The 26443-nt window shown below is 29.6% G+C and overlaps 3 protein-coding genes across 5 annotated transcripts in view; all 3 read left to right on the plus strand.

Annotated features, from left to right (window-relative positions):
- The first annotated feature begins 321 nt into the window (after positions 1–321).
- On the plus strand, positions 322–4622 carry LOC136971428 (uncharacterized). The gene is made up of 5 exons (XM_067265888.1): positions 322–447; positions 2939–3000; positions 3258–3356; positions 4340–4381; positions 4461–4622. Exons 1-5 carry the CDS (start codon positions 327–329, stop codon positions 4542–4544), a joined length of 408 nt encoding a protein of 135 aa, XP_067121989.1. The 5' UTR covers positions 322–326; the 3' UTR covers positions 4545–4622.
- A 1183-nt stretch (positions 4623–5805) lies between these two features.
- LOC136971429 (uncharacterized) lies at positions 5806–8916 on the plus strand. The gene is made up of 5 exons (XM_067265889.1): positions 5806–5965; positions 7171–7232; positions 7404–7505; positions 8612–8653; positions 8735–8916. The coding sequence occupies exons 1-5, from the start codon at positions 5821–5823 to the stop codon at positions 8825–8827; spliced, it is 444 nt and encodes a 147-aa protein (XP_067121990.1). The 5' UTR covers positions 5806–5820; the 3' UTR covers positions 8828–8916.
- Positions 8917–13951: 5035 nt separating this feature from the next.
- cyc (basic helix-loop-helix ARNT-like protein cyc) overlaps positions 13952–26443 on the plus strand; it is a 58982-nt gene continuing 46490 nt past the window's right edge. The window contains exons 1-5 of one of the 3 annotated variants that reach the window (XM_067265844.1): positions 13952–14003; positions 16990–17049; positions 18936–19093; positions 19181–19260; positions 23328–23420. In XM_067265844.1, coding sequence (XP_067121945.1) covers positions 13957–14003; positions 16990–17049; positions 18936–19093; positions 19181–19260; positions 23328–23420 — 438 coding nt within the window. In that variant the 5' untranslated portion in view covers positions 13952–13956. Of the gene's footprint in view, positions 14004–15568; positions 15629–16989; positions 17050–18935; positions 19094–19180; positions 19261–19848; positions 19970–23327; positions 23421–26443 lie in introns of those variants that run through there. The other 2 variants (XM_067265845.1, XM_067265846.1) reach the window with 2 other exon arrangements.

The raw sequence follows: 26443 nt of genomic DNA on the forward strand, positions 1-26443 counted from the left end.
TTACTTGTCGGCTTCAACTATGCCACCAAAAATATTACTAAAATATCTTGCATAACAATATATTAAAGTTGTAAAAGACATAATTTTACTAACGCCATAAATAATTTTCAAGATAGTGTAATTAAGTTAATACAACTTGTTAATCAAAGAGATAAGAATTTTTCTATATCAATAATTTAGGAAATTATTGTAATTAACGCGAGATTAATACATGAAATTTTAATTCCTGTATTAACTAGAAGCAATTATTGCTTTCCTTTTTCGATAAAGATAAACTAATAAATTAAAATTAAAGACTTCTCATTTTGTAAACAATTTGTTGAAAAATGGCGAAGAATCTAATAATAATCAGTCTTGCTTTCTTATTATTATTTGTTTGGGATTCAAATAATGTAGTAACAAGTATCCCCATAACAAATTTCAAATTTGGAACTCAAGCATTGTGTGGTAAGTAAATATTTCTATTTTTACTTCTATATTAATTATATTACAAAATAAAGAAAACATACTTTTACATATTTTGTGTATTATTTTATATTAAATATTTCTTCATATAAGTAGCTTATAGAAATTTTAAAAATTAATTTGATTTAGACGTTATTCTTTAATTTTTCAAGAGATATTTTTATAAGGATATAAAGAAGGTATCATTTTTTACTTATACGTACAGTACAGTACATTACAGTACTTAAATTATATCAGAAGAAACCTAATATAGTAATTGTTAACATAATATTGCTTGTTGATAAATTGATAACCGGATCGCCGATTTTTGAAAATTTAACAGCCCGTTTATGCGAGCCAGCTTCAGAACTCCACCAGTTATCGTTATTTGCGCATTTGTGTTGGTTCGAAACTTTTTTATATTTGTCAAAATGTAATAGCGCAGTTATAAAAGAAATAGAACAGTTTTAGAACTGATCATCTGAAAGCGGGACGTCTGGTCATCTTACTTTAATGGATACGATTTAAAAGGGCCTCTTAGTTCTCATAGGACAAAAAGGTTTTGTTTATTTGTTTACGGCAACGCAACACCTGGGCGATCTGCTTAGGGGATGCCTTTTTAAGAGTAACTGGCTCCTACTCATGCGTTACAGACGTGGAGAAAACCCGAAAAACACCATGTGGTCAGCCCGTCCTGGCGAGGCGCGAACCCACGATCGAACCCACGATCGAACCCACGATCGAACCCCCGGTGTTCAGGGAACAGAACCGCTTGGTCACTAGTGGGCGCCGTGTGTCAACATTTTAGGGACACCCTGTACTATTTGCCAATCGAGAAAATAATGAATGTCATTGAATATGATAGGCGAGATAGCTTAAAATGGAAACGTTAAGGAAATATACCAACGTAATGATTAAAATCATAAATACCTTTATTATTATTATTATTATTATTACTGATGTGCGAAACATGACAACAAAAGAAAAGTAAGAAGAAGAAAGGATTAATTTTTAGTCCCGTTCTTCACTCAGAAATGAACGGCTTGTCAGATTCAATTTAGGTTGACCAAGGTTTCAAGTTCATATTGTTTTTCGGGACTATTTGACCAAGTTTATCCTATGAGAACACCCCAAAAGAAGAGCGCTGAAAAAGTTGCGTTTCAGTTGACTAATATCTTTTTTATATTTGATTTCCCCTGTATTCCCATTTCGAGAATGAAAGAAGGTTTATCAACTTTGTAATAAAGCTATCTACTATCTAGTCAGATCGTTAAGGAAAACTATGATACGGTCAAAGGCAGGCTTCATTAGAACGAGCCAACCAGGAGATAGACAATATGATGATTCCATGAATGAAACACTAAAAAATTACGAATTGGTGAAATGATTTCTTCTTCGCACAATACATGAAAAATAGAACCCTTCAGGAATTAAACAATTACCATATAAAGTCAAGCTCGGTATTGAATCAAGAGTTTGGTTTATGACACGAATGTCGCTATCTGAAAGTATTAAAAATATCCAGAACGACGAACTTAAAAAAAAAACTATCGATCAGAGGAATATAGAGCAAGAAGAAACTGAAAATGACGATGAAGAGAAAGAGGAAAGATGCTAGTTGATTCATAATCAAATGTCTCTGCAGTGAGAAAAGTGCTCTCAAAATTTGAAGTAGCGAGCCAAAAAATGAAAATAATTTTGGATGCAACGCATCCTTTATCCATTCCGGATTTGGACAGAGCAAAGATCAGATTTTGGAAGTCATGCTTGAAAGAAATGAAGACCATTCGGTTAAACGTTTTCGAGTTTCTAGATAACACCGAGAGGTTTACATTGACACAATGATTCTACGTAATAAAACCACGGAAATATCGTATGGGTAGTTTATTGCAGGTGACGATAAACCGAAGCAAAAAATCTTGATGTTTAGCCAAACCTGCGTAACTCGAAACTTTTAAACTTCAAGTCCAAATTCCCTCAACTAATTCGAGTTAACCAAGTTCCACTGCATTAATTTTGAAAAATTCCTTTTTAAACTTGCTCTGAAAATACCTAAATTAGAATACTGAATAATATTCATTTAATATTAAATTAAACAGTATTTTGCTAGAATTAAAAATCGAAAAGATTTAACGATCTATCTTTTCTCTGTTTATGAGTAAGACGGGTACCCCTTATATTGGCGCCCCTAGGAGATTTGCCTAAATTTGCTAATGGTAAAACTGACCCTGGGCATAATAAAGTTTTTTCGCTAATTATAATTGTAATTACTTTTTTCTAGTTACAACTAGTTTTTGCTAACAGTGTTCAACATTAGTAGGCTACTGACAAATTTCAGGTTTTTACTGTAACATAGTTATAAGGGCAACAATACTAAAGATTACATACTTTAGTGTGAGTTATTTATTAATAATTAGACTGTAGTGTACACACATTAATCAATAAATTAAACATTTAGATATTTATTCTTACAGAATTAATTTTACTTTTATAGATGCAAATCTATCGGATGAAGCCAATGACTATATCTGGAAATGTGTCATGACTTATTACGAAGTAAGCTTTTTATATAATACTGTACTTTTTGTCAATCTTTTTATTACATCTCATTAAAAGAATATTTAAGTTAAAAAGCATTATGACACCAGCTTAAAGTTAAATGCTTTGTTTTGTTGGAAAGTAAAATGTCGAAAATCCCTGATTTAGAGATATGCAAAACACGAACAGTATATTTCTTTTCTTTTTTTTAACTGCTTAAAACTTATTATTTTATACGGAAAAATGAATTTATATGAATTCATATTTCATTACAGCCTTTAACTGCATTCTACGATTGCATTGATGAAACAGGAACAAGTACTTTTAAAGACTATTTGAAGAAGTTTTGTTCGGGTGCTCGTATTTCATATTGGGTAATTTTAAATATTTTTGTTTTCAATAATAATTTGATTTGATTTCACTCTCGTTTTTAAATAAAATAAAAATGAAAGGAAAAAGAATTAAAGGGACAATAAGTTAATCTCTTAACAGTTTTTGAATTTCTCAAGGATCGAAACGTCAAAAATAACAAACTGAAGATAAATTACATTTACAGTAGTTCTATTTGCATCTGGATTTAAATCTGCAGTAAAACTTATGACTTTTCATCAGTATATTACGCAATTAAAAATATTAATTATTGTTGATATATTTATTTCAATTTATTCAAGTAGATATAAATTCGTTTTAAAATTTAATTTAATTTAGTACGCTTTTCTTTATCTTCTTCCTCTAAAGATTATTGTGGACAAAAACAGCCTTACATTTTCTGATAAAGTTAAAATGTTAGACTTTCATTTATATTAATTAATGTTACAGGTTTAAATTTTTCTTTTTTTTAATATCTAAGCCATTCCAATAGTGTTAAAATAGAGATAATACAAGGAGATGCAATTGGTTTTTCTGCAATTTAGAAAGCTTAATACTGAAAACCTCGGCCAAGACACTCGCATCTAATTATATTATTTATTTGGAATTTAATTTTTCCTATAATTTACGACAAATTATAGGAAAAATTTCTGCCTAATAATTACCATGTCCTGTATCTCAATTAATAATAACAGGCAATAAAAATTTCTAATGATTTAGTAAGCAAAAACTTGTATTAGCAATTTATATCAGTACACAATAATTTTTTTTATAAATCATAAAATAATAGATGATATCATCACATTTTCTAAACAATAGAACGATAAAATCCATTATAAAAAATTTTAAAATGTGATTCAGACTATTAAAATGAATTGAATATTAAGGTTATTTTAAAATTTATCGTTAAATAATATAAATTGCCGTGCATTTTTAAGTTTGAAAGTAAATCCGGAAAATTAATTAATGATTTCTTTCCTTATTACAGTTCAAAGATTGTCTTTATAACAATGCAGTATCAAAACACCACGTAAGATTTGTTTTTCTTAAGAATTAATAAAAATTTTATATTAAAATTTATATTAATTTTTTTTTGTATTTTTAAATAGTGGATGTCTTGCAGAGAAAGAGGGCTTTTTAAATACTGTTTGAAAAAATATCAGCTCGAAACTTCAAGTGAAGAAAACGAATAATGAATGAAATTTCGAATTGGAATTTTATGAAATGTTGTAATTAATTGAGAAATAAATTAAATTCAGTATTAAAATCTATTCAATTTTATTTGCTTTCTCTATTTTACAAGAAATTATTCAATAACATTCGTTGTCTTATTATTTAATTAGATTTAATTCGGCATTAATTGAGATGATCTTATAGCAATTAGAGGCCCATTAATAAAAGAGTGGATAATACCACTGAACACTAATAGATGATTCCAAGTTTGTGTCTGATTAATGGACAAACAAGATGGATTTTACTGGAAAATAAAACTTTCAGCAAATTAAAACCAATCAGGTAAACTTAAATTTATTGATGAGCTAAACAAAAATATTATTCATTTGAGAAAAGAATAAATGTACAGTGATTTAGATGGAAAGAAATGAGTGGATGGTTCCTGCTCTCGACGAAGTGGAAACGAGTGTGCTCCACTTCGTCGAGAGCATAATATTCATAATATGCATAATATTCATTTTAATGCAACCGGACATAAAGGCGTGCACTGTGTTTAGGCTAATATACTAGAGAACAATATTGGCATCTAAAAACAAATGCGTTGTCGAATGTACCCGGTGGAATTTTTAAACTCCTTGGAAACAGCTGGACTACCAGTTAATAACCTAGAGAGCCTCAGTAATGCTTTTGCGAAATTTAAATCACCAAAGTTATACAAGGGGACGTGAATGACCTTTTGTCTTTGTCCCGCAAGCCCGAGCATTTTTTTTTATTTTTTTTACAGTTTCGTTATTATAAATACTGAGGTCAATAAATGTACAGTACATTTTAGTTACTAGGCCAATCGCTTTTATCACCCACCCTCTCCCAATTCTACACTCTCTCAAAACACGAGCAAATTGGTATAAAATAATTAATTTTTGTAAAAGTAAAAATTATTCTATTAATTGAAAATTGATTAAAAGAATTATACTCGATGAAAGATTATTGTGAGACAGTAATTCATAATATTCAAACCACGCACCAGATATAAATTACACCTTTTTTTAATTACACAATTACAGTATTCATTTATAAAGCTTATTTTAAATATTACCACCAAAAAATTCAAATTATCTGTTCGTTATATTAATGTAATTAAGTATACTTTTATATAATTTAATAAAAATAATTGTATTTTTATCTTCTTTATTGGAATTTTGAAATTATTTCAAGTAATGAGAAATGCAGGAAGTTAATAAGCGATTACCGCTTTTCCTTTTCTGATAAAACTTAATTGGAAATATTAAAGATTTAATGATTCTTATTACATGTAAAGATCGACGAAAGATGAATCGTTTATTATTCTTTCTTCTTGTTCTCTCCTTTTCGTTTGTTTCGGAAAGTGGAACGATTACTTTACAGGTAAAAAGTTTCCATTTTGGGACTAAAGCATTATGTGGTAAGGAAGCGTATCTACGCAGGTTCTTATATGTTTGTAATATAAAATAATAGAATGAATATTTTAAATCTATTTTTACACAGTTTCTATTTTATTAAAAGTAGTTTTTAAGTAATTAAGTTCAAGTATAATTTAAACTCTAAGGGGCCATTCAACTATGACATCCGCACTGCAGTAGTGTTACTAGATTCTCAAAATATTTCCTATTTGAAATATTTTTTTTTCTTTTACCGAAATCGTAATGCAAAAATAGTTTGATTATTTCACAGCAAGTTCTTGCTTATTTAAAAAAATTACATTTTAGTAGAAGCGCTGTACTGAGGGATCACTCAATTGCATCATTTTGATCATATATGTCGTTATAGGTTTACATCAACATTGTACTGTACCTTTTAACCCGTTCGACGATTTGCCGTTTTTGAAAATTTAAGTTAAATTCACTTTCGATACTTACGAAATGGTAGCTTCAAAAGCAATGAGCAGTGAGTATAGAATTAAATTTGTTCTCTACGGCCTCAATTCACAATAGATGATTGCAAATAAAAAGAATCCAGCAACGAGTTGCTTAACTTTTCCGGGCAACATTTGGTGGCGCCATCTGTTATCATATTTTTATTTTAATAACTTTTTATATTTTTAATTATTATGAAATAACAAAAATTTTTAGAGTAGAGATGGGTTTTATGAAAAATAATTGTAAATGATAATAACGAGTAAAATCGTCATTAAGTCCGATTCTACTGAAAATACACACTACCCCCATTATCTCCCTCGACCTTTATACTCACCAAAATTTAATAGTATCAATCCCCTAATAAATCTTCCAGCAAAAATTCAGAAATTTTCGACAAAAGGCACGGGAGTTATTAAGCTTCAAATAGGATAAATAAAATCGTACCCCCCACACAGACTAACATCCAAACATACAAAAACAAAAAAAAACCCGAATTTTTTTGCGTTTCTCAACGTTTCGCGGTCCCCGAGTCCAAAAATATAAAAATCTGGAGGGTCATCTTTTGATCGATCGCCATACTTTCCCTCGGTTATATATAACAGTCCGGAAAGTAAAAGTGTCCGGATGTAGAACGGTCTCGCCTACACTGTATATTAGAAAAAGGAATTACGCTTGATACTTTAACAGTTATTATTAACTAATAGATGATATGTTTATATTTTCAATAAACATCAATTTAATGTTTTTACAGATGCAAATCTATCGGATGACGCGAATGAATATATCTGGAAATGTGTCATGACTTACTTCGAAGTAATACTTTTTTTAATCTATTAAAGCAATCATTTTACTTATTTTTCTAATGACTATTAACTTTAATATAGTAAACAAATAATCCTCGGTTAAATTAATGTGTTTTCGCTTTAATTCGATTCATGTAATACGCATTAATATAAGTAAAAATTGATTTCACTTTCCACACAGCCTTTACAACCTTTCTTCGAATGCATTGATACTGTGCCAGCAGCAACATTGGAAGAGTACTTAAAAAAGTATTGTAATTCGATTGAAGATATACCATTTCAGGTAATGTTGACGTATCTCGATTTAATTTCAAATAATCAATTAAAAGAAAAAAATTCGTTTTAATTTGAATCATAATTGAATTTCCTTTGTTTAAGTCGTGTCTTTATTTTTAATGTCTGCCGTATTTCACAAAGAAGTGGTGATTTAATACCTCAGACTCATGACGGAAGTATTAAATCATCGTTTCATTGTGATATAAAACAGCCATCAAGATAGAATTGTTAAATCTTAGTTTAAAATCACATAATGATTATTTGTGCCTGTGATAGTCAAAATCTATGCCTCCAGGATCAAGATTGAGATTCCAATATTTTAAGAGCTGCACGTAAATTTATAACGAATAAAAAATTAAGGGGATTTAATATGTATGTTATTGAATATGATAAGATACAATACAACGTATATGCATTTTTGAGTTACAATAATTATATATCAATATTTATCAATAATACATTACATATTAATAAATTAATATATAATCATTGTTTGAACAAAATTGCATCTGTAATGTTCTTGCATAGCTTCATAACTCAGCATTCGAAATCACTAGTCTTTAGCCATTTGTTCTTTTAATTCCTCTTACTCTGTGGGCACTAAAAGAGCTTTTTTTTCCATGTACATCACGGGTTCGGTCAGGCCCACAATGGAGGCGGCCGAGTAGTTTGGACGGTGTACAATGTAGCCGAGAGAGACCGCCCATTAAAAATTATTGAGATCACTCGACCAGATTCGATTTCGGATCCCCAGAAATATAGGTCGAAGCCTCAATCCTCAGCCACCGGCCATTAATTTTAGACACCGAAGAAAACCCGTAAAGTTCCCGCTCGAACCCTCGACCAACTAATCAAAATTCAGTGGTTCTATCCACTGGGTCACAGGTGAACAAGTTGCAGACTTAAGAGCAAAGAGACTTGATTATTTTGGTCTTTTGAAATCGCGTTACAGCGAAATCACGTTGCACAAAAATTTGAATTCATTAGCAAATAATAATAATAATAATCTTGCAATTTATTTTTAGAATGTTTGTATATTTTATTACACTTATTATTTTATAATTTTTACTTTATTACTTGATTATTAAACTAATCTTAATTTTTAAATTGTAGTTTCATCTGTGCATGATGAACAAATCTAAAACACAGCATATGGTAAAAATTATTTCTCGTAATTATTAATGGAATTTTACTTTGTTAATCATTTATTTAAATATATTTTTTTTTACATAAAAGTGGATGAGTTATGCCGAGGTAGGCCTTTTTAAATATTGCTGGAAAAAATACCAACTTGAAGAAGAGGAGGAAGAAGAAGAAGAAGAAGAATAGTGAATTGATTGAGGAATGATATTCCAAATTGTCTTTATACTGTACTAAGTTTTCTAATCAATTGAAAAATAAAGTAATTTTAATATAAAGTTTTGTTAAATTTTGTATTTTTATTTTATTATTTTAAGAAAAGAATAAATTATATCGCGAATTATATATTTTATCATAAAAATAAGATAAAAAAATTAAATATATCGAGTTGATACACTAGAAAACTGTAATCGGGACTGACTAAAATATTATTTTGTTGTTCGAAACTGCTATTTTTTTTTTTTTTTTTATTAAAAGGCCCAGCACACCGGGCCCCGCTATTTTCTAGTCGAAATTTTTTTAAAAAGTAGCCCAAAAGCAGCTAACTCAGAAAACAACTATTTTTAAAAATATAACCCGAGATTTGATGATAAGAGCAAAAAGATACGGGTGTACTATAGATTACCACCTATGGAATTTCAGGACTTTGATTACATATTTGATCTCAGGGGACCGAGACGAGTTCAACGGTACTCTACTTTTGGACCGGAGACGAAAAATAAAAAAGTTATCATACTTTTTAAGTTATCATACTTTTTTAATGCTCTCATGCAGACGGCACCGTAGTTGCTAGTACTGCTATCTTGCGGTAAAGTCTGCAAACCATGACGTCGGACTACGGTCATCTCCAGTAGGGTTAAACACGCGATACGAGACCGGAGAGAGCGACGCGACTTCCGATCATCGCACGATCGCCGGAAAAAAGTATAACAACTTTTATACTTTTCGTCTCCGGTCCAAAAGTAGAGTATTGTTGAACTCGTCTCGGTCCCCTCAGTTCAGATCTCCTTACTTTCGGACCGGAGGCGAAAAGTAAGAAAGTTATCATATTTACCATTTCGGTTAATGTTACTTATGGCAGCGAACATGGCGGCCGTTCCGACTGTTCGTGCTCCCGACTGACCTCCCGGAGGGGAGCCGCCATGTGCTAAACGTCATTAGTTATTGATTCACGGTAGTTCTTGAACAAAGTAAAAAAAGGGGGAAATGTCTACTAAAGGCAATTTTAACGGCAAGCGACGCGACTCCCGATCGCGATAGCGAGGCCGACTTAGCGGAGAGAGCGACGCGACTCCCTATCATCGCGTGATCGCTGGAAAAAAGTATGATAACTTTATTTTTCGTCTCCGGTCCAAAAGTAGGGTATCATTTAACTCGTCTCGGTCCCCTCAGTTCAGAAATATACTCAAAGTCCCAAAATTCCATAGGTGGTAATCTATAGTATCCCAAAGATACCTTTCGCACTTTTCCAGCAGTGACTTTAATCGCAGAGCAAACGTTTTCGGCTAATTTACAAGTCTGTTTCAGACAGTGGCGTGCCGTCATTGGAAGCGGTGGAAGCGCCGCTTCCACCTTCCAATAACCTTCCCTTGTATTTTCTAAAATATAAATTTTCACGTACTTTGAATAAATTAAAATCAATATTTTATTATATCCGCATTATGTATCTTATTACAAATTTCTATACTACATGTGAAAAAAAAACGATAAGATTGCTATTGTATATTCGAATAATCAGTGGCGGAATGGAAGCGCTTACGAGACAGCTTTCACGGCGAGAATAACTGAATGGTGTAAAGCAGCCAAGGGCATTGGCGCATGCGCTTTACAGAGCACCAACCTCAGCCGGTTTAGCCGGTGGATGCTACACACCATAACGCTTTCAACGATTCTATCTCTTAGCCACTGGTAGGGAGCTATGTGACGAAGTGAATTGTTTAAGATTTAAAAAGTGAAGAGTATTCAATGTTATTTTTATGTACGTTTCTTCGCAAAGTTATACTTAATTATAATTTTCTTTTCATTATACTGTAATTATATTGTCAGAAAATCTTTAGAATTTTTATCACTTTTAAATGTTAATAATTTTAATATGAAAAACAATTTTTCCAAGCGTGTTTTAATTCTTTAAATTAAGTAAATTTTATGGGAAATTTTTTGATTTATCTAAATTACGTAGCAAATCGCAATATTTATATTCTTTTTTTTTTTTTTTAACTCTTTCCACCCTGTGGGCACTAAGAGGGCCTCTTTTAGTAGGCCCATTATGGGTTCGGCCAGGCCCACAATGGGGCGACCGGGTGGTGAGGGACGGGGCCCGACATATCCAAACAGACCACCCCCCGAAAAATTCCTGGGGATTATTCGACCCGTTCGGATTCGATCCCGGGTCCCCAGAGCGGTAGGCTGCCACCTTTACCGCTCGGCCATCCGGCCGTCAATATTTATATTCGTGTCTGGACTATATCGACAAGTAACTCTTAGACATAAAAAGTATTATAATTAATGTCGATCCGAACAAAGACGTACTAAAAGAATTATATGATTTAATATCGTTAATTTTTACGAGACCATCTACCAGTGGGTCTGCTGAGCGCAGTTTTTCGACCACGAAGCAAATTCATACATTGGCCAGGAACACTCGGTCGGAGGAAGATTGTCGTCGCTAGCGTTCCTTTCGATAGAAAAAGTGCTTTTAAATACGTTGACGGAGTCGACGACCAGCGACTTTTATGATAAAGTAATTAACGACTTTGCCGAAAAAAATCGCCGAATAGAGTTAGTTTATAAAAAAAACAAGTTTTTCTATTATTGTTTGTATCATGTCAATTTGTATTATGTATGTATTATTTGTATTTTAGAACTAAAATACGAAAATTGTTTATTTTTGTCATTTCCAGTATTTGTTTAAAACTTTTATGGAAATGTCATGTACCGGACAGGTCTGACCCGTCACAAAAGACGCGAAAAACGGTTAATTTAGAGAAAAATTGATTAGTTTAAAAAAACATAAGTAAAAGTCGTTTGTAGTCGGACACTCATTGTTTATATCAAACTGCCAGGCAGAAACCATAAATCGCGGAAGGAAGTCGTTCTGTCATCGGTGGAAGAATCGAATTCATCTTCGATTTTGACTTTTCTTGCGCTCCAGGTAAGAGTCTCGTTACGTTTAGTAACCAGGGACCAACCACTCGGGAAGCGTGATTGAGGGAAAACGACTAATCAAATGGACGAAAGAAAGAACGGAGATCGATATAATCCCCGACAATCGAGGACACCTGGCACTCGGTTAACGTTCCGAGTAACCAAAACGCCGTGTGTCAACGCGCGCAAAAAAAAAAAAAAAAAAAAAAAAAAACAATTTCTCGTCTATTGTGCCAACCTGTAACCCGTGCCACTTCGGACTTAGACCGTGTCCCCGACGCCAACAGAGGAAGTCTCCCCGTGCCCTACAGACTTCTCAACGCCACTGTCCCGGGACCACGGTTCGATCGACCATCGAAGAACCACATTGACGCCCGGGATGTCCGAACGGCTGATTGTTTTAAAGCAAACTATTTTGTACTTAATATATGTTTATTTTATGTTTCTTCTTTGTCGGTTTTTGTCAGATACGTCTTTTCCGCCACCACGCACGTACGAATGGACCCTAGGCCATCAAGGGCGTCGCCAGAGGGGCAGTTGCCCCTCCCTAGACATGCGAAAAAAATTATTTAAATGCTAAGTCATTTATTGCCCGATTTATAATTCCCGCGCGAAAAACCCAAGAAGGTTATGTTTTAATTAAAATAATCTCCTTAAGCTTCTTAAAATTTATGAATCGTTTTTATTTTACCTACATACAATTCATATCCTCTATCAATTTATATCATCTTGCCCCCCCCTGGCTCATTGGCTGGCGACGCCCTTGTAGGCCATCACTGACGCGCAATTAACTGATTGCCCCTGGAAGTCGGCTTCTTACAGAAACACAGCTTCCCTATCATCAAATGTCACGGCACGCCACTGGTTTCAGACCTGTAAATTGGCCGAAAATCAGGATTGCAAAACTCAAAATACGTGCATAAACTGTAATTTAATGATATATCGAGAACACTCATTTTATATGCAAAGTAGAATACAACGAATTATACAACAAATTATCTCGCCAAGACAGACTATAAAAATTAATTTTTCCGTGTAATTTTGAATTGCCAAACTAGGTCAAATTATCGTCATTTCGCCTGAGTGTTCCAGTTACTAATGCTTTTATAGAAAGTTTTCTCTTTTATGAACGTGTTTTCGATGAAAAACTGAAATAGGGGTTCTGTGAAATTAATAAATCGAGAAATGATAATTAAATTAAATTCAAAGGAATCCTGTTAAGAGATGTATACAAGTGCTAAAAGATAAAAAGCTTCTTCCTGAAGCACGATCTCAGTAAATATATATTTAAGAAATAAGTTGTTTCATATGAAAGTCCTGTATTTTAGTCGAAAATTCTCCATTTTTTACTAGCATGTCCTCCAGAGATTTTTCTCCAGTTGGCAACCCTACTTCTATCGGAGGAATACGAATACGATTCTCCGAATGTCTCCATAAAATAGAATTATTTGTAATATGATGTCTCCAAATATTCAAATATGAAAAACTCCAGAAATTTTTCACGGGCAGTCTGTCCTTGATATGTCGGCTCCATTCCTCATCAGCCGGTTGCTCGCATTGTAGACCAGTTCGAACCCAATATTGATATAATTATAAAAAAAAATACCGTGCTCACAACGCGGAGAATTAATCTGGGAATTTCAATCTTTCGCAAATTGTCTACGTGACGACTATAACTACAATGTCTGAACATCACCATTACTTTCATCAGACAATGATTCAACTCATTGTAAAGTATTTAGAAAAAAGAAAACAATGGCAATTTTTTGCTGCGGACACTTAAGAGGTTCTATTATTACTCCCTCAGCAACCGGCATAAACCAGCCTTGTGAAAAATAACGTAAAGTATACGAATAACTCCCAATTATGGCATAAAATTATGAATTAACATCATACCATACATAATAAATACATTAATCTTTTATTATAAATCTTCATGGAAGCACGTCATCTTCGTTTTTGAAGAAGAAATCGAGCATACGGGTCGATAATTATTAATTAATAAGGAGAAGAATGTAAAGAAAGATTCGGAAAATAAAATAATCCAATTGATTTCGTAACAGAAATATTTTATTCTATTTTAATTTGATGAATCGTATTATATAATAAAGCTACATATATACTGCATATAATATATAGTCGTATGGAAAACGCATTATAAAAAAAAAATGGACATGAATATCGATTCGACGACTGATCTACCAAACAGAAGAGCTGTCAGGTTGGAAAATCCTCTCATAAATTAATTCATAAATTTTTTTAGAATTTCTTATAGTTTTTTTACTACAATATATCGATTGGGAAGAAAATTCGTAGTTCTACAATATTTTTATATGGTTTAAATTCCCATTCATTTAAAAATATTTACATTTTAGGCAATTTATTAATATTAAAACTCTAATAATAGTAAGAGAATAAAAGAAAAATAAAATATTCTCTATTTAAAGTATTATTTTTAATCAAAATCAAATTGGTTAAAAAACAATGGTATCTTTTGTACATTTCAAAATATTGTAATTGACATGTATCAAGCCTTTGTTGATTTCAACAGTAATCTGAATTGTTATAAGTAATATGGTTTATAAACAATTACCAAATTTAAAATATAAATACTTTATAAAATTTATGTAAATTGAAACTAATAATCATAAATCTCTTTAAAATTTATATTGTATTTAAACAAAATAAATATTTTGTATATAAATCATTTCCTACTGTTTAAGATGAATAAATTGTTAAATTCAAAATAGAAAAAACCTTCAATATTTATCACTTTTTGTATTAAATTATTAACATCTACTGTAAATATACAGTATATTAGTTAGTGAACAGATTGACGGTTGAAAATATCACTTTAGCCATTTATTAAACTTAAACGAGCTAATATTGAAATAAGACTAATAAAATTTGTGAATCAACCTAATTTCATTAAAATCATAATAAAATTTACAGATTTATTATTATATGAAATAAATGACATAATATTTATTTAAATTGTTTTCTATGCTTTACATATGTGATCAATTTTAAAAATTGTTTTTGTCTTTTGTACTGTACATTTTATTTGTGTTTTTAATGGACACAGCAGTTTTTATTTCAAGATGCATACATTTAACATTCTTTAAAGAAAAATGCTTATATAATAATAAATATTGAGGTGCCACATTATTAATTTTAAAACATATTAATATAAATATCTATAGAATAAATTTGAATACATGTAACCTAATAATCTACACATATTTATTGTAAATACCATTATTACATGCAAAAAGATTTTAATAAAATGATAATATTTATAATTATAATCTATTTAATTAATTAAGTATTTGAAATGAATTCATTATTTTCATTAATGGTATTTTTATTGAAGATTTTATAATGTCATAAACATTTGGATGAATGTATAATAGTAAAATAGCTTCTGAAGTATATAATATTCAGAGTTGTCTATTAAAAAAAAATTAAAAGTTTCAAATAGAAAATTTTTGATGTCAGATATGTTTTTCAAATAAAATCCACAGAGAAGATATTATTGAAGGCGATAAAACTGAATCTATTTTCTTATTCCAGTCAAATATATAAATAGCAACAGAATCCTTAAGTGATTTGTATATGCTTAATAAAATGAATATGACAACCATATACTTAAATATTCATCACATTAAACATTTAATCAAATCAGAATAATTGCCATTTTCACCTAAATATTAGGGTGAATTTCATATTTATGCTAAATATTATTTATAAAAAAAATTATTAATCGAAATCTATTTTTCGACCAGCAGTTGCCTGCAAGAAAATTTTGGCGGTCTGTGGAGAAATTTGGACATTGATCACAGCGGCGTAGTGAACATAACTGGTGCCTGGGGCATAACTGGCACCCCTCTCCCCCCTCCAGAAACACATAGTTTGTCTTGGAGACCATTTGGGCATCCCTCTGCAAGTGGCGCCCGGTGCATGATAATGCACCGGGTGCCACTCGCAGAGGGTAATATTTAAAATAAGCTTCATAAATGAATACTGTAATTATGTAATTAAAAAAAAGGTGTAATTTATATCTGGTGCGTGAAGTGGTTTGAATATTATGAATTACTGTCTCACAAAAATCTTTCATCAAGTATAATTCTGCCCTTGCACCCCCTTGCTATGCCACTGATTGATCAACTGAAGATTAGGTGAAGTATTACAAAAGAAATGCAAAATGCTTGGTTGCTTTTTCTCACTCATTTGGGGTTTTTGATTTGAATCTAAAACCGAAATGACTGTTATCAATAAATAATAATGTTAATAAATAAATAAACAATCAACAATAATATGAGTGCAATTGTTGTTCTTTGTGGAAAGGAGACAAAAATCCATAAACTTATTTCAAGCAAGCAGCAACAAACTTCACACTAATTTGTTATAATTATACAATTGAATTTCATATTAATAAAGTAAAATGGATTTTTATGATCATTATTCTATAGATGTTTGTATCATTTAAAAAAGTTTACGATAGTGGCCTGCAGGATTCAAAATTGTGAGTTTAGTGGTCCGTGAGATCAGAAAGGTTAGTGACTGCTGTTTTTAGACAATGGATAAATTGACCGTATTATTTACAATCCAACCATGGATACATTTCAGAATCAGTGAAAATGGGTCCAAAACTGATTGAACTTTGATATTTTTATAAATTTATTTATTGATTTATTGGTGATATCTTATTGACAAAGTAATAAAATTGATTCATTCACAAACTGATTCTACAATCAAATATTATAAACAGGTAAAACCAGGGACAGTCTCTGGAAATTGGAGCACCTTGTCATCTACAATAGATCTATGATTTTAATCCTACATTTGTATAAAGTTTAATCTTATATCATGACACATTTGAACCAAAAATATATAAAAACTCTTTATCTAATGTTTGAAGAATGTTTGAAAACATTAAATTAAACAAATTATTTATTCTAAAAGCAGTATTTTCATATAGTGTTTTTTAAATGCTTTTAATTTATCACGAAATACAAATACATCAAAAATGTATACAAAACGACATGAAGATTATTATTTATAAGAAATGATAATTTAAGATTTGAAAAAATTATGCTTAAGAGATTACTTATTTGTTAACTTTTTAATTAAATTTTGATATATTAAATTTTATTAAACATTTTTAGTAAAGAATTGATGGTAAATTTTATATATGTTCATTTTAGTGAAATGAATGAATTTGATGATGATATGAAAATGAAACTGGATTCAGATGAAACCAAAAGGTAAGATTTAATTTTTAAAATAAATGATTAATATAAAAAACCCATTTAAACGACATTTAACTTTAAATCAGTTACATGTATATATTTTACATTTTTTGTTTTTATAAAATTTCTCTGTCAAAAATCTTTTAACAAAAGAAAAACTCAATTAAAAAGTCAATCATTAACTTAAATTTTTAAATACGTATAACATATACTTAAATAATTATTAAACATCAGCATGAAAAAATTATAAATTTGGAGAATTACTACAATAAATGCAGTTACATTTTATTTTACACTGTACAGAGTACAAGATTAAATATCATCATCATCAAACTACTATATGTATATGGATTTGCCTTGTTTGAACAAACAAGCAATTTCTTTTTGGACCTTGATTTGACAATGACCTTTTTGGACCTTGATTTTGTGGCATCAAGTTATAATGATGCCACAGAAAATTAATTTGTCAGATATTTTTCTCATTGTCACATCTTTAAACCAATCAGTGATGAAATCACAGTCATATGCTAGATTATATTCTTACTACTGTCAAGAGAAATAAATAGTTTTGTGCATGCTCTTAAATCAGAACAATTTGATAGTGTGCATTGTGTAAACATCTGAATCACAGACAAATCTTATAGATGTATCTTTGAGTGTGACAAAATGTGAGTGATAGTCGTATCGTGTAAACCAACTAAGATGAGTTCTTACTTTGGTCCGCCAAACTGACAATACTGATTTTATTGATACATATTATATTCAATAGCAACCATTATTGCTTGTTCGACAGTCAACTTTTTGCAAATGACTCTAAAAATTCTTAATCCATTACTGATCATAACTCAATACTATAATGATATGCAATAGTTTAAAATAATTTTGAATTACATAAATTATTTCAGAAATTGAACATTTATGTTTCTGTATCTTGTGTATCTTGTACTGTACATTATTTTTTATTTTTGTATCATAATTATAACTGAATTAAAATATTTAATGTCATATTAGTTTAATATTTTACTTATTTAAGAGTTTAGAGAAATGACTTCTGTCTTTTTTTCCTTTTTTTGAAAGGTTTTATACATAGAGATCTTTTTAATTCAGCAAAATAGAACAAAATGCTATTGCTTCACTTATAAGTTAAGAGATTTTATGTAAAGGAAAATCCTAGCTAGTATAGCTAATGCATTCCAAAAAGTTATTGAATCCACATTAATCAGAAAATGTATTTACTATGAAAAAATAAAGATTAGTTTGAAGAGAGAATTTTCATTTAAAAAATAATTAGAACTGACTTAATAAGAGATCATAAAATTCACAAAAATAACCACAAAAGCATGAAATAAAAATATGCTATTAAATCAAAATTTTTACTACTTTATTTTGCAACTAAATTTTTAAATGTTTTTATTAAAAGAGAAAAAATTATCCAATATTGAATTTTGAAATTTTCTAGAGTCATATTAAGGGCAGAAAATTAGTTTCAACCTTAATTTATTACTATTTATAAAAAAACAAAAATTAAACCAAAAGGAAAACATTGATTTAATTTTTATTTTTTATTAATTTCTTTGTTAATAAAAGTTAAAATGACTTTTTTTAAATTGAAATAATTTTAAAACAATATTTAAAAAATTAAATCAGCCTCATAACAGTGATGCTATTAGTTCACTTCAATTTATTTAAATGAATGAAAATTTTTTAAACTGAATAACGAAACATTTAATTTAAAATATTTAATAATTTAATGAATATAGCTTTATTATTACAACTTATTGTAAATTTTTGAAAATAATTCTCATTGTAGAATTTAAAATAAATATAGAACATTACTCATAGTTGATATTTGTTCATAACATCATTTTAATAATACAAATACTTGCTTATAATATTTAAAGACAAAATCACAGTGAAATTGAAAAACGTAGAAGAGACAAAATGAACACTTATATTACCGAACTTTCTTCTATGATTCCGATGTGTAATGCCATGTCGAGAAAATTAGATAAATTGACTGTTCTTCGTATGGCTGTTCAGCATATGAAAACTCTGAGAGGTATTGTATTTATTTTGTAATAAATTAAATATTTAAAAAAAATGTTCTTGAATGTTACAAAATTTGTCTAATAAATATTTTCTCTAGGTTCTATGAATTCATATACAGAAGGGCATTATAAACCATCATTTTTATCTGATGATGAATTAAAGCATCTTATTCTAGAGGTAAAATTTTTTAACTTTAAAGCCATTAAAAATGATTTCAGCCATAGTATAGTTGTATTTAATTAACTAAATCAATCAAAAGTGATCAAAACTTAAGTTTATTTTGTGAAACTGAGTTATTTAACAAGTTATTTAACATTATTTCTGAATTGTTTCTTATAAATCATTATAATTCAAAATTATGTTATAACGATTCTGAATTATAATTATTTCAAATAGATTTTGAAAAATAATGGTTATTAAAGATAAATTTTACAACTAGTAAAGCTGATTGTGAATAAAATTATAATGTTTACTGATTATTTCAGTAAATATTATAAAGTGATTTAAATATTGATTGTTATTTGATTTTTTTCAGTCTGTCAGTTGGTGACTATATGTTGCTAACTGGAATTCAATACCAAATATTATATGAAATAATTGTGTGCAAAATTATATTTAATTAAAAATAAAAAAATGAAAAAATTATACTAACTATGAAAAACTGTAAAATATTATTAAAGTATTTTGTTATGGTAATTATATATTTTATAACTTTAAATATAAAATAATTCTATCTGAAATTTACATATTTTCATATTTTAATAGATGGCATAAATGTTACCAAAATTTGAGTAAAAATGTAATCAAGCTAAAAGTATTATACTTCATTCTTAATAATGTCATATATGTGCATACAAGTATGAATGAATATCTCCTTTCAGCACTGGTAAATAATCAATAATAAATCATTTTGATTATAAATTTTACAATTAAAATAATTTCACATCATTCAAATTTATTTTTCCATTATAGTTTTATTTTCATAAATAATTTTACATTGTTTCTGCCATCAAATCATTTTAGAAATTCACAAATATTTTGGACTTGTATGATCTTTTAATAGTTAGACAGATTTACTTTTCTTTTTAAGTTTTTTCATTGTTAGTTTGTATATATATCCAAAAAGTAATTAATTCATTGATCTTTGAACTTTTATTTTATTACAATATTTTACTTTTAAATAATATAATTATTTATTATAGCGTGTGTCAGGTAGAGAGGGAAATCAGTTGGGAGATAGTATGAGTCATTGTAAACAAAAACCTTCCTATGAACATGGGTATAATTCTCTCATTTCAGTGATTCAGCTGTTTGAAAGTAGCTCACATACATACTATAATAATGAATGATACATGTCTTACATTCACAATAAATGCTCAAAAATTGAATCATGAACCTCAATATATGGTGTCCAAAGATGATGTACCATTTCTCTGAATTACTTGGTGATGACTGTGCAATCCATTGACAAAATTTTTGCATTGCATTATCTAAAGCAGATGTTAGTGACAGGAATGTAAATCAAAGTGATGTAATTTTCGATTGACTTTTGTGAGAAACTTTCAAACAGCTGTATCTCCAAAACTACTGATAATATTATAATAGCCCTGTTCATATAAAATTTTTTCACCATACTATCATCTGCCAATTGATTTTCCTCTCCTCTTGACTCATCCTGCATTATTATATTTCTTTGTTATTTTACTTTATATTACTTTAAGAAGTAAAATATTACATGGTTAGTTTTTAACATCACATGGTTTAAAATGAATTATCTTTATTTTTGTCATAATAAAAATATTTATTTAAAGATTATAATTTGAAATTTATGGCATTTAAGATGAAGCGGGGAATGCATGTGCATAAATTTCCTTTATTTGAACCCTTCATCTTACAATTCAATTTTATATTCAAATTTTATATTCCAGAATGATTTTGGAACATCCAGCTTATTTAGAATTAAGAAAACCTGAGGAAGAACCCAGAACGGGTTATGAAAACATTTGTAATTTATTGCTTTCCTGTACATCACACCAGTTATTGGTTGTAGATTGTCTTATTTTATCGTTATCCTGCTGTGGTATGCAGATTCGTATTAAATTTATTTTTTGTTCTTTTTGTTGTTGTTGTTGTTGTTGCTGCTGCTGCTGCTGCTGCTGCTTTTGCTGTAAATGGTAAAATGAATTGTGGAATAAATGTAATAATTATCATACTAATATTAAAATGAAGCAAATGTTAATTTTAAAATATATTTTTATAGAAGTTTCTTAAATTTAAATTTTTTTAAAAAACTGAATAATTTAAAATTTTAAAAATATTATATCATTAAGAAGAAATGACTTTAAAAATTTATTTTAATTTGCAAATTCATCAATGTTAGCTTATTACTACTTTATTAAAGTTAGAACATATTAGCTAATATAATTTGTTACTAGGTACTGATGTTTAATCTAAAATTGAAGTATTGGAATTCAGAAATCATTCAGCATATTGAAATTAAATTTTTTTTATAATTAAGTAAAAAAAAAACAAGTAAAATGCATCTGATTTGAGAATTTCATTATAGATATGATTTGATTTTTCTTTAATTAATTTGACATCAATTGAGCTTGATCCTGTGCACAGTAGAGGCAATCAATGGACTTTTGGGAAATTAGATCACCTAACCTGCAGTGCCAATCTGTTACCATGCAATTATCTGTTTCACTCTTTTGAAAAAATCTTTCAAAAACAGGAGATTCATCTAGAATGCTGAAATATCTAACTTTAGCATAATGAACTACCTGAAGTCAGAGTCCATCATGTAGTAGCTCTTACACCAGCCAAAAGGCTTCTTTTCTGCAAGCATAACATTATTGCTAAAACAATGGGAGAAATGTCAGTGTGTGGAGGGAGAGTACTTAGAGAAAGAAACATTAGTTAGGACTATGTAATAAATACAACTCCATTGCCATTTCTGAAATTCCAGACAGAAGTTGAACTGCCCTTATATATATATATATGTTATGGACAAAGTGATTAATCGGCATTATTCATAATGCTCGGTCATTATGAATAATGACCATAAAGGGCGGGTAGTGTAATAAATATTGATTAATTTATCAAATTGACCAGTCATTATGAATACTGCTATCACCTGGTCGAGCAAAGTGATAATAAGTTGAGGAATGATCATCCGACATACGCTAGCTAATCAGCACTCAGTTGCGTGTGCGTATCGTGTTTAGTACCGAATTTAAAATTTGATTAAAAAAACCTCCACTTATTTCATTTAGAAATATTTATTTTTTGTGAATTATTTCAAAGTATTTTAAAAAGAACATGTAATCTTTTAAAACTAAGTACTATTAACTATATTAATTAAATGGCAAAATTTTACTTATGTGCACCATCTTGGCGGTGGTCGCGACTGTTTGTGCTCTCAACAGATTTCTCTCGGAGGGGAGCCGCCGATTATTTAACGTTACTAGATATTGATACATACTAGTTATTGATACATGTGTTCAAGAACTACCGTGAATAAATAACTAGTGACGTTAAACAATCGGTGGCCTGCCGGCAGCTCCCCTCCAGGAGGAATCTGCCGAGAGCACAAACAGTGACGATTGCCTCCAAATTTGGTACTAAATGCAATACGCACGCACGACTGAGTGCCGATTGGCTAGCGTATGTTGTATGATCACTCCTCAACTTATTATTATCCCTTTGCCCAACTAGGTGATAGTAGTATTCATAATGACCGGTCAATTTGATAAATTATTGAAATTTATTACAATGCCCGATTTTGTTGGTCATTATTCATAATTCCCGTATTAATCACTTTGTCCATAACATATATATATACATATGGATAGATATTTCATAGTGATTCATTTGAATGAACTAATAAAATAAAATAGTAGTTTATTAAAATATAATCAGATTCACAGAATCTGTGGATGTGATTCTTCTAATGCCCACAAAACTAAATTTAGAAACCATAATAAAACTATAACACTGTAATACTTCATAATAATATTATACTGCTCAGATAATAGTCTCAGGAAGTAAACTTTTGCTGAAAAACAATTATGAAATGCACTTATTTATATTTAAAATGCATACAAGTCCAAAAATATTTATAAAATTATTCATTATATTGATTTAGTTTCAATTTAAATGTGGAATTATCATCCTATTTTGCTTTTCTATTATTTATTAAAATAAATATAAATTTCTGTAATAAAATTTTATTTATATTATAGGTTGCAGAAGGATTCTTATTTGTAATAAGTTGTGATCGAGGACGAATTCTCTACGTTTCAGAATCTGTTTCACAAACTCTTAATTATTCACAGGTTTAGAATTTTTCATTACTTTTTATATTAAATTATTAAGCAAAATATTTTTATGAAATGCAATTAAATTGTTCTTAATCTAGCTTCTTTATGTAAAATTTAATCATAAATTAGACTGTGTTTGATACTGTAATTCCATTTACGATTATAAGTGGAATTACAGTAAACCTCTAACAAATTATGTATTTTGCATAATTTAGACACATTTTTTCAAAAAATTGTACGTTAACTAAAATTTATTGACAATAGAAAAATTTTAATTAATGAGTGTTTACAATATTCAGAACTCTTTAAGATACCATGCATTATATTATTGTACTTGTACTTAAGTTACTAAAGACTGTACATTGCTGTATACAGGGTTCCTACGCACCTGGAAAGTCAGGGAAAGTCAGGGATTTTCATTAGTTTCGGAAAAGTCATGGAATGTCAGGGAATTTGTCAAAAATTGTCAAAAAGTCAGGGAATTTATCGAAAATTGTCAAAAAGTCAGGGAATTTATCGAAAATTGTCAAAAAGTCAGGGAATTTGTCTCCTTAGCTGCCTCGTTGATTTCGTTTGCTGAATATGGCTGACCAACAGCGTTTCTCAACCTTTTTTGGCCCGCAGACCGATAAAATTTGTGAAAAAAATTTTGCGGATCGGTAGTGTTTTAACAAAAAACTTTACTATATATTAAAGAATTACTACAGAAGTAAATTGTAAAATTATTATTATCATTTATACATTATAAAATTTTTATTTATTAAATTATCACTATTTTTTTCAATAAGAAAATTTTTAACGCAGAGCGGTAAAAATTCTCTGCGGACCGATCAAGAATCTCCACGGACCGGTGGTTGAGAAACAGTGAACTAGATAATCCAATAGTTTAACCAATGTTAACTTGCTTATAATTAATTATAAATTTAAAAAGCTGGTAAATTTTAAAAAAAATTAATCAAATGTATTTTAATTTTTTAGTATCTTAGTGCGAAACAACACCAAAACTATTTTTATAGTTATGTTGCAAAAGAACGAGATTTTATAGTTACGATTCTATGCGCTGAACTTCTATATTTTATTAATGTATAATTGTAATTTCGTTTGATGTTTATTTCTGTATTTATTTTATTTTATTTAAATTCTATAACATTAGTTCGTTTAATTAAAATTTGCTATAAAAGTGAGAAAGATGGTTTGTGATATGATTTGCAATAATTATAAGAATTGTAATTAAGGGTTAAAATAAATAAATTTTGTCTGAATTATTAAGAAAATTTTATGAAAAGATGAAATTTAATGCAAAATTAAATAAATAATAAATAAAAATTATTAAAAATAATTATTAAAACTCTGGCTTTACATCGAAACCGAAATCAAAATGGCGGCAACGGAACATTTTTTTTCTTTTAATGAGTTGCCAATTCAGCTAATTTAGTGGATTTATGAACAATCTAGCTAAAAAAACCAAACAGTTCTAATGGAAACAGTATGATTTGAGTATTTTTATTAAAAAATGTCTAGCTGTAAATTTGAATTTTGAGTTGGTTGGCAACACTACTTTTAATTAATATATATGCAGATGCGGATTGGATGTCGTTTGAATGTTGTACTTAGTATTGTGACAAAACAAGTCTTACACATTGCTATCTGATCTGGTTCATCTGTCTTTTAATAATAATGTTCGAGGTTTGTGTTTTTCTACATTCTTAAATTATAATGGCACGGAAACAAACGAGGTTTAATCTCCAATGGCTAGATCCAGCTATTCATCCAGAATTCAATTCCTGGTTAGGAACTGTAAAAGATGATGATACAAAAGCATTTTGCTGCATTTGTTGTAAAGTTTTCTCGTTAAGTAATATGGGAAAGCGTGCATTAATATCCCATGCAAATAGTTCTAGTCATGTTGAAATAAAAAGATTGAAGTCGGAACAAACTTCGCTGGTAAGGTTTTTAACCCCGACAAATTCAAACTCTTCTAATAGTCAACAAAATGTGTGTGAAACGGCTTCTGTTGTGGAAGATAGATCTAAGATCATTAATGAACAGTCTCTCACCAAATCAACATTTCTTAGCAGCACATTGACACCTTTTGTGATAAAAGATGATGTAATAAAAGCAGAGATAACTTGGGCATTGGCAGTTGTAAAGAAAAAGATGTCACTCAATTCATGCTCTGATATTAAAAACATTTTCAAAAAAATGTTTCCTGACAGTGCTATAGCCACACAATTTCAATTGGGTCCAGATAAAGCTTCCTATATAATAAATTATGGCCTAGCCCATTATTTCAGAGAAAAATTGATTGATGCTGTTACAAGTTGTGATAATATTACTATCTCCTTTGACGAATCACTAAACAAAGTTGCTCAAAGAACTCAAATGGATCTTGTGATAAAATACTGGGATGAGAGTAAAGATAAGGTTATGACCAGATATTTAAATAGTGTCTTTCTGGATCATAGTACAGCAGATGATCTTCTCTCTGCATTTCTCAATGGCCTTTCAGACACTCATCTTGATCTTAGCAAAAATTCTTCATATCTGTATGGACGGACCAAATGTAAACATAAGTTTTCTGAATAAATTAGAAGATCACATGGAGACACAGAATGTTGGTAAATCATTTGTGAGAATGGGAACATGTGGTTTACATGTAGTCCATGGTGCTGTAAAAGCTGGTTTTAAAGTAGTAGATTGGAATTTGTTACCACTGCTACGGAATTTGTACTATTTGCTAAAAGACTCACCCACTCGGCGTGCTGAATACATTGCTATAAGTGGAAGCAGATTGTTTCCCAAAAAGTTTGGTTCAACAAGGTGGTTGGAGAATGGAGAGTGCTTAGAACGTGCAGCAGAAGTTATTGAATCTGTGAAGACATACATAAACAACAGTACAAAGTTGAAAGACAGCAAGGTGGCTACATTCTTGAGACAGGCACTCAATGACCCCTTTATTAAAGTTAAACTTTTATTTTTTCGGTCAATATGTACACAAAGTGAGAGCTTTCTCACCCGATTTCAGAGCAACAAACCTC

This window comes from Centruroides vittatus, unplaced genomic scaffold, assembly GCF_030686945.1.
Source record: "Centruroides vittatus isolate TY-2023 unplaced genomic scaffold, ASM3068694v2 contig_250, whole genome shotgun sequence".
Lineage (NCBI taxonomy): Eukaryota > Metazoa > Arthropoda > Arachnida > Scorpiones > Buthidae > Centruroides > Centruroides vittatus.

What these genes read in the sequence shown, in the direction of transcription:
- LOC136971428 (XM_067265888.1), top strand. Translation starts at nt 327, where the DNA reads ATGGCGAAGAATCTAATAATAATCAGTCTTGCTTTCTTATTATTATTT. An exon ending in TGGAACTCAAGCATTGTGTG is followed by an intron (nt 448 to 2,938) that starts GTAAGTAAATAT and finishes TTACTTTTATAG; the next exon opens with ATGCAAATCTATCGGATGAA. An exon ending in GTGTCATGACTTATTACGAA is followed by an intron (nt 3,001 to 3,257) that starts GTAAGCTTTTTA and finishes ATTTCATTACAG; the next exon opens with CCTTTAACTGCATTCTACGA.
- LOC136971429 (XM_067265889.1), top strand. Translation starts at nt 5,821, where the DNA reads ATGATTCTTATTACATGTAAAGATCGACGAAAGATGAATCGTTTATTA. An exon ending in TGGGACTAAAGCATTATGTG is followed by an intron (nt 5,966 to 7,170) that starts GTAAGGAAGCGT and finishes ATGTTTTTACAG; the next exon opens with ATGCAAATCTATCGGATGAC. An exon ending in GTGTCATGACTTACTTCGAA is followed by an intron (nt 7,233 to 7,403) that starts GTAATACTTTTT and finishes CTTTCCACACAG; the next exon opens with CCTTTACAACCTTTCTTCGA.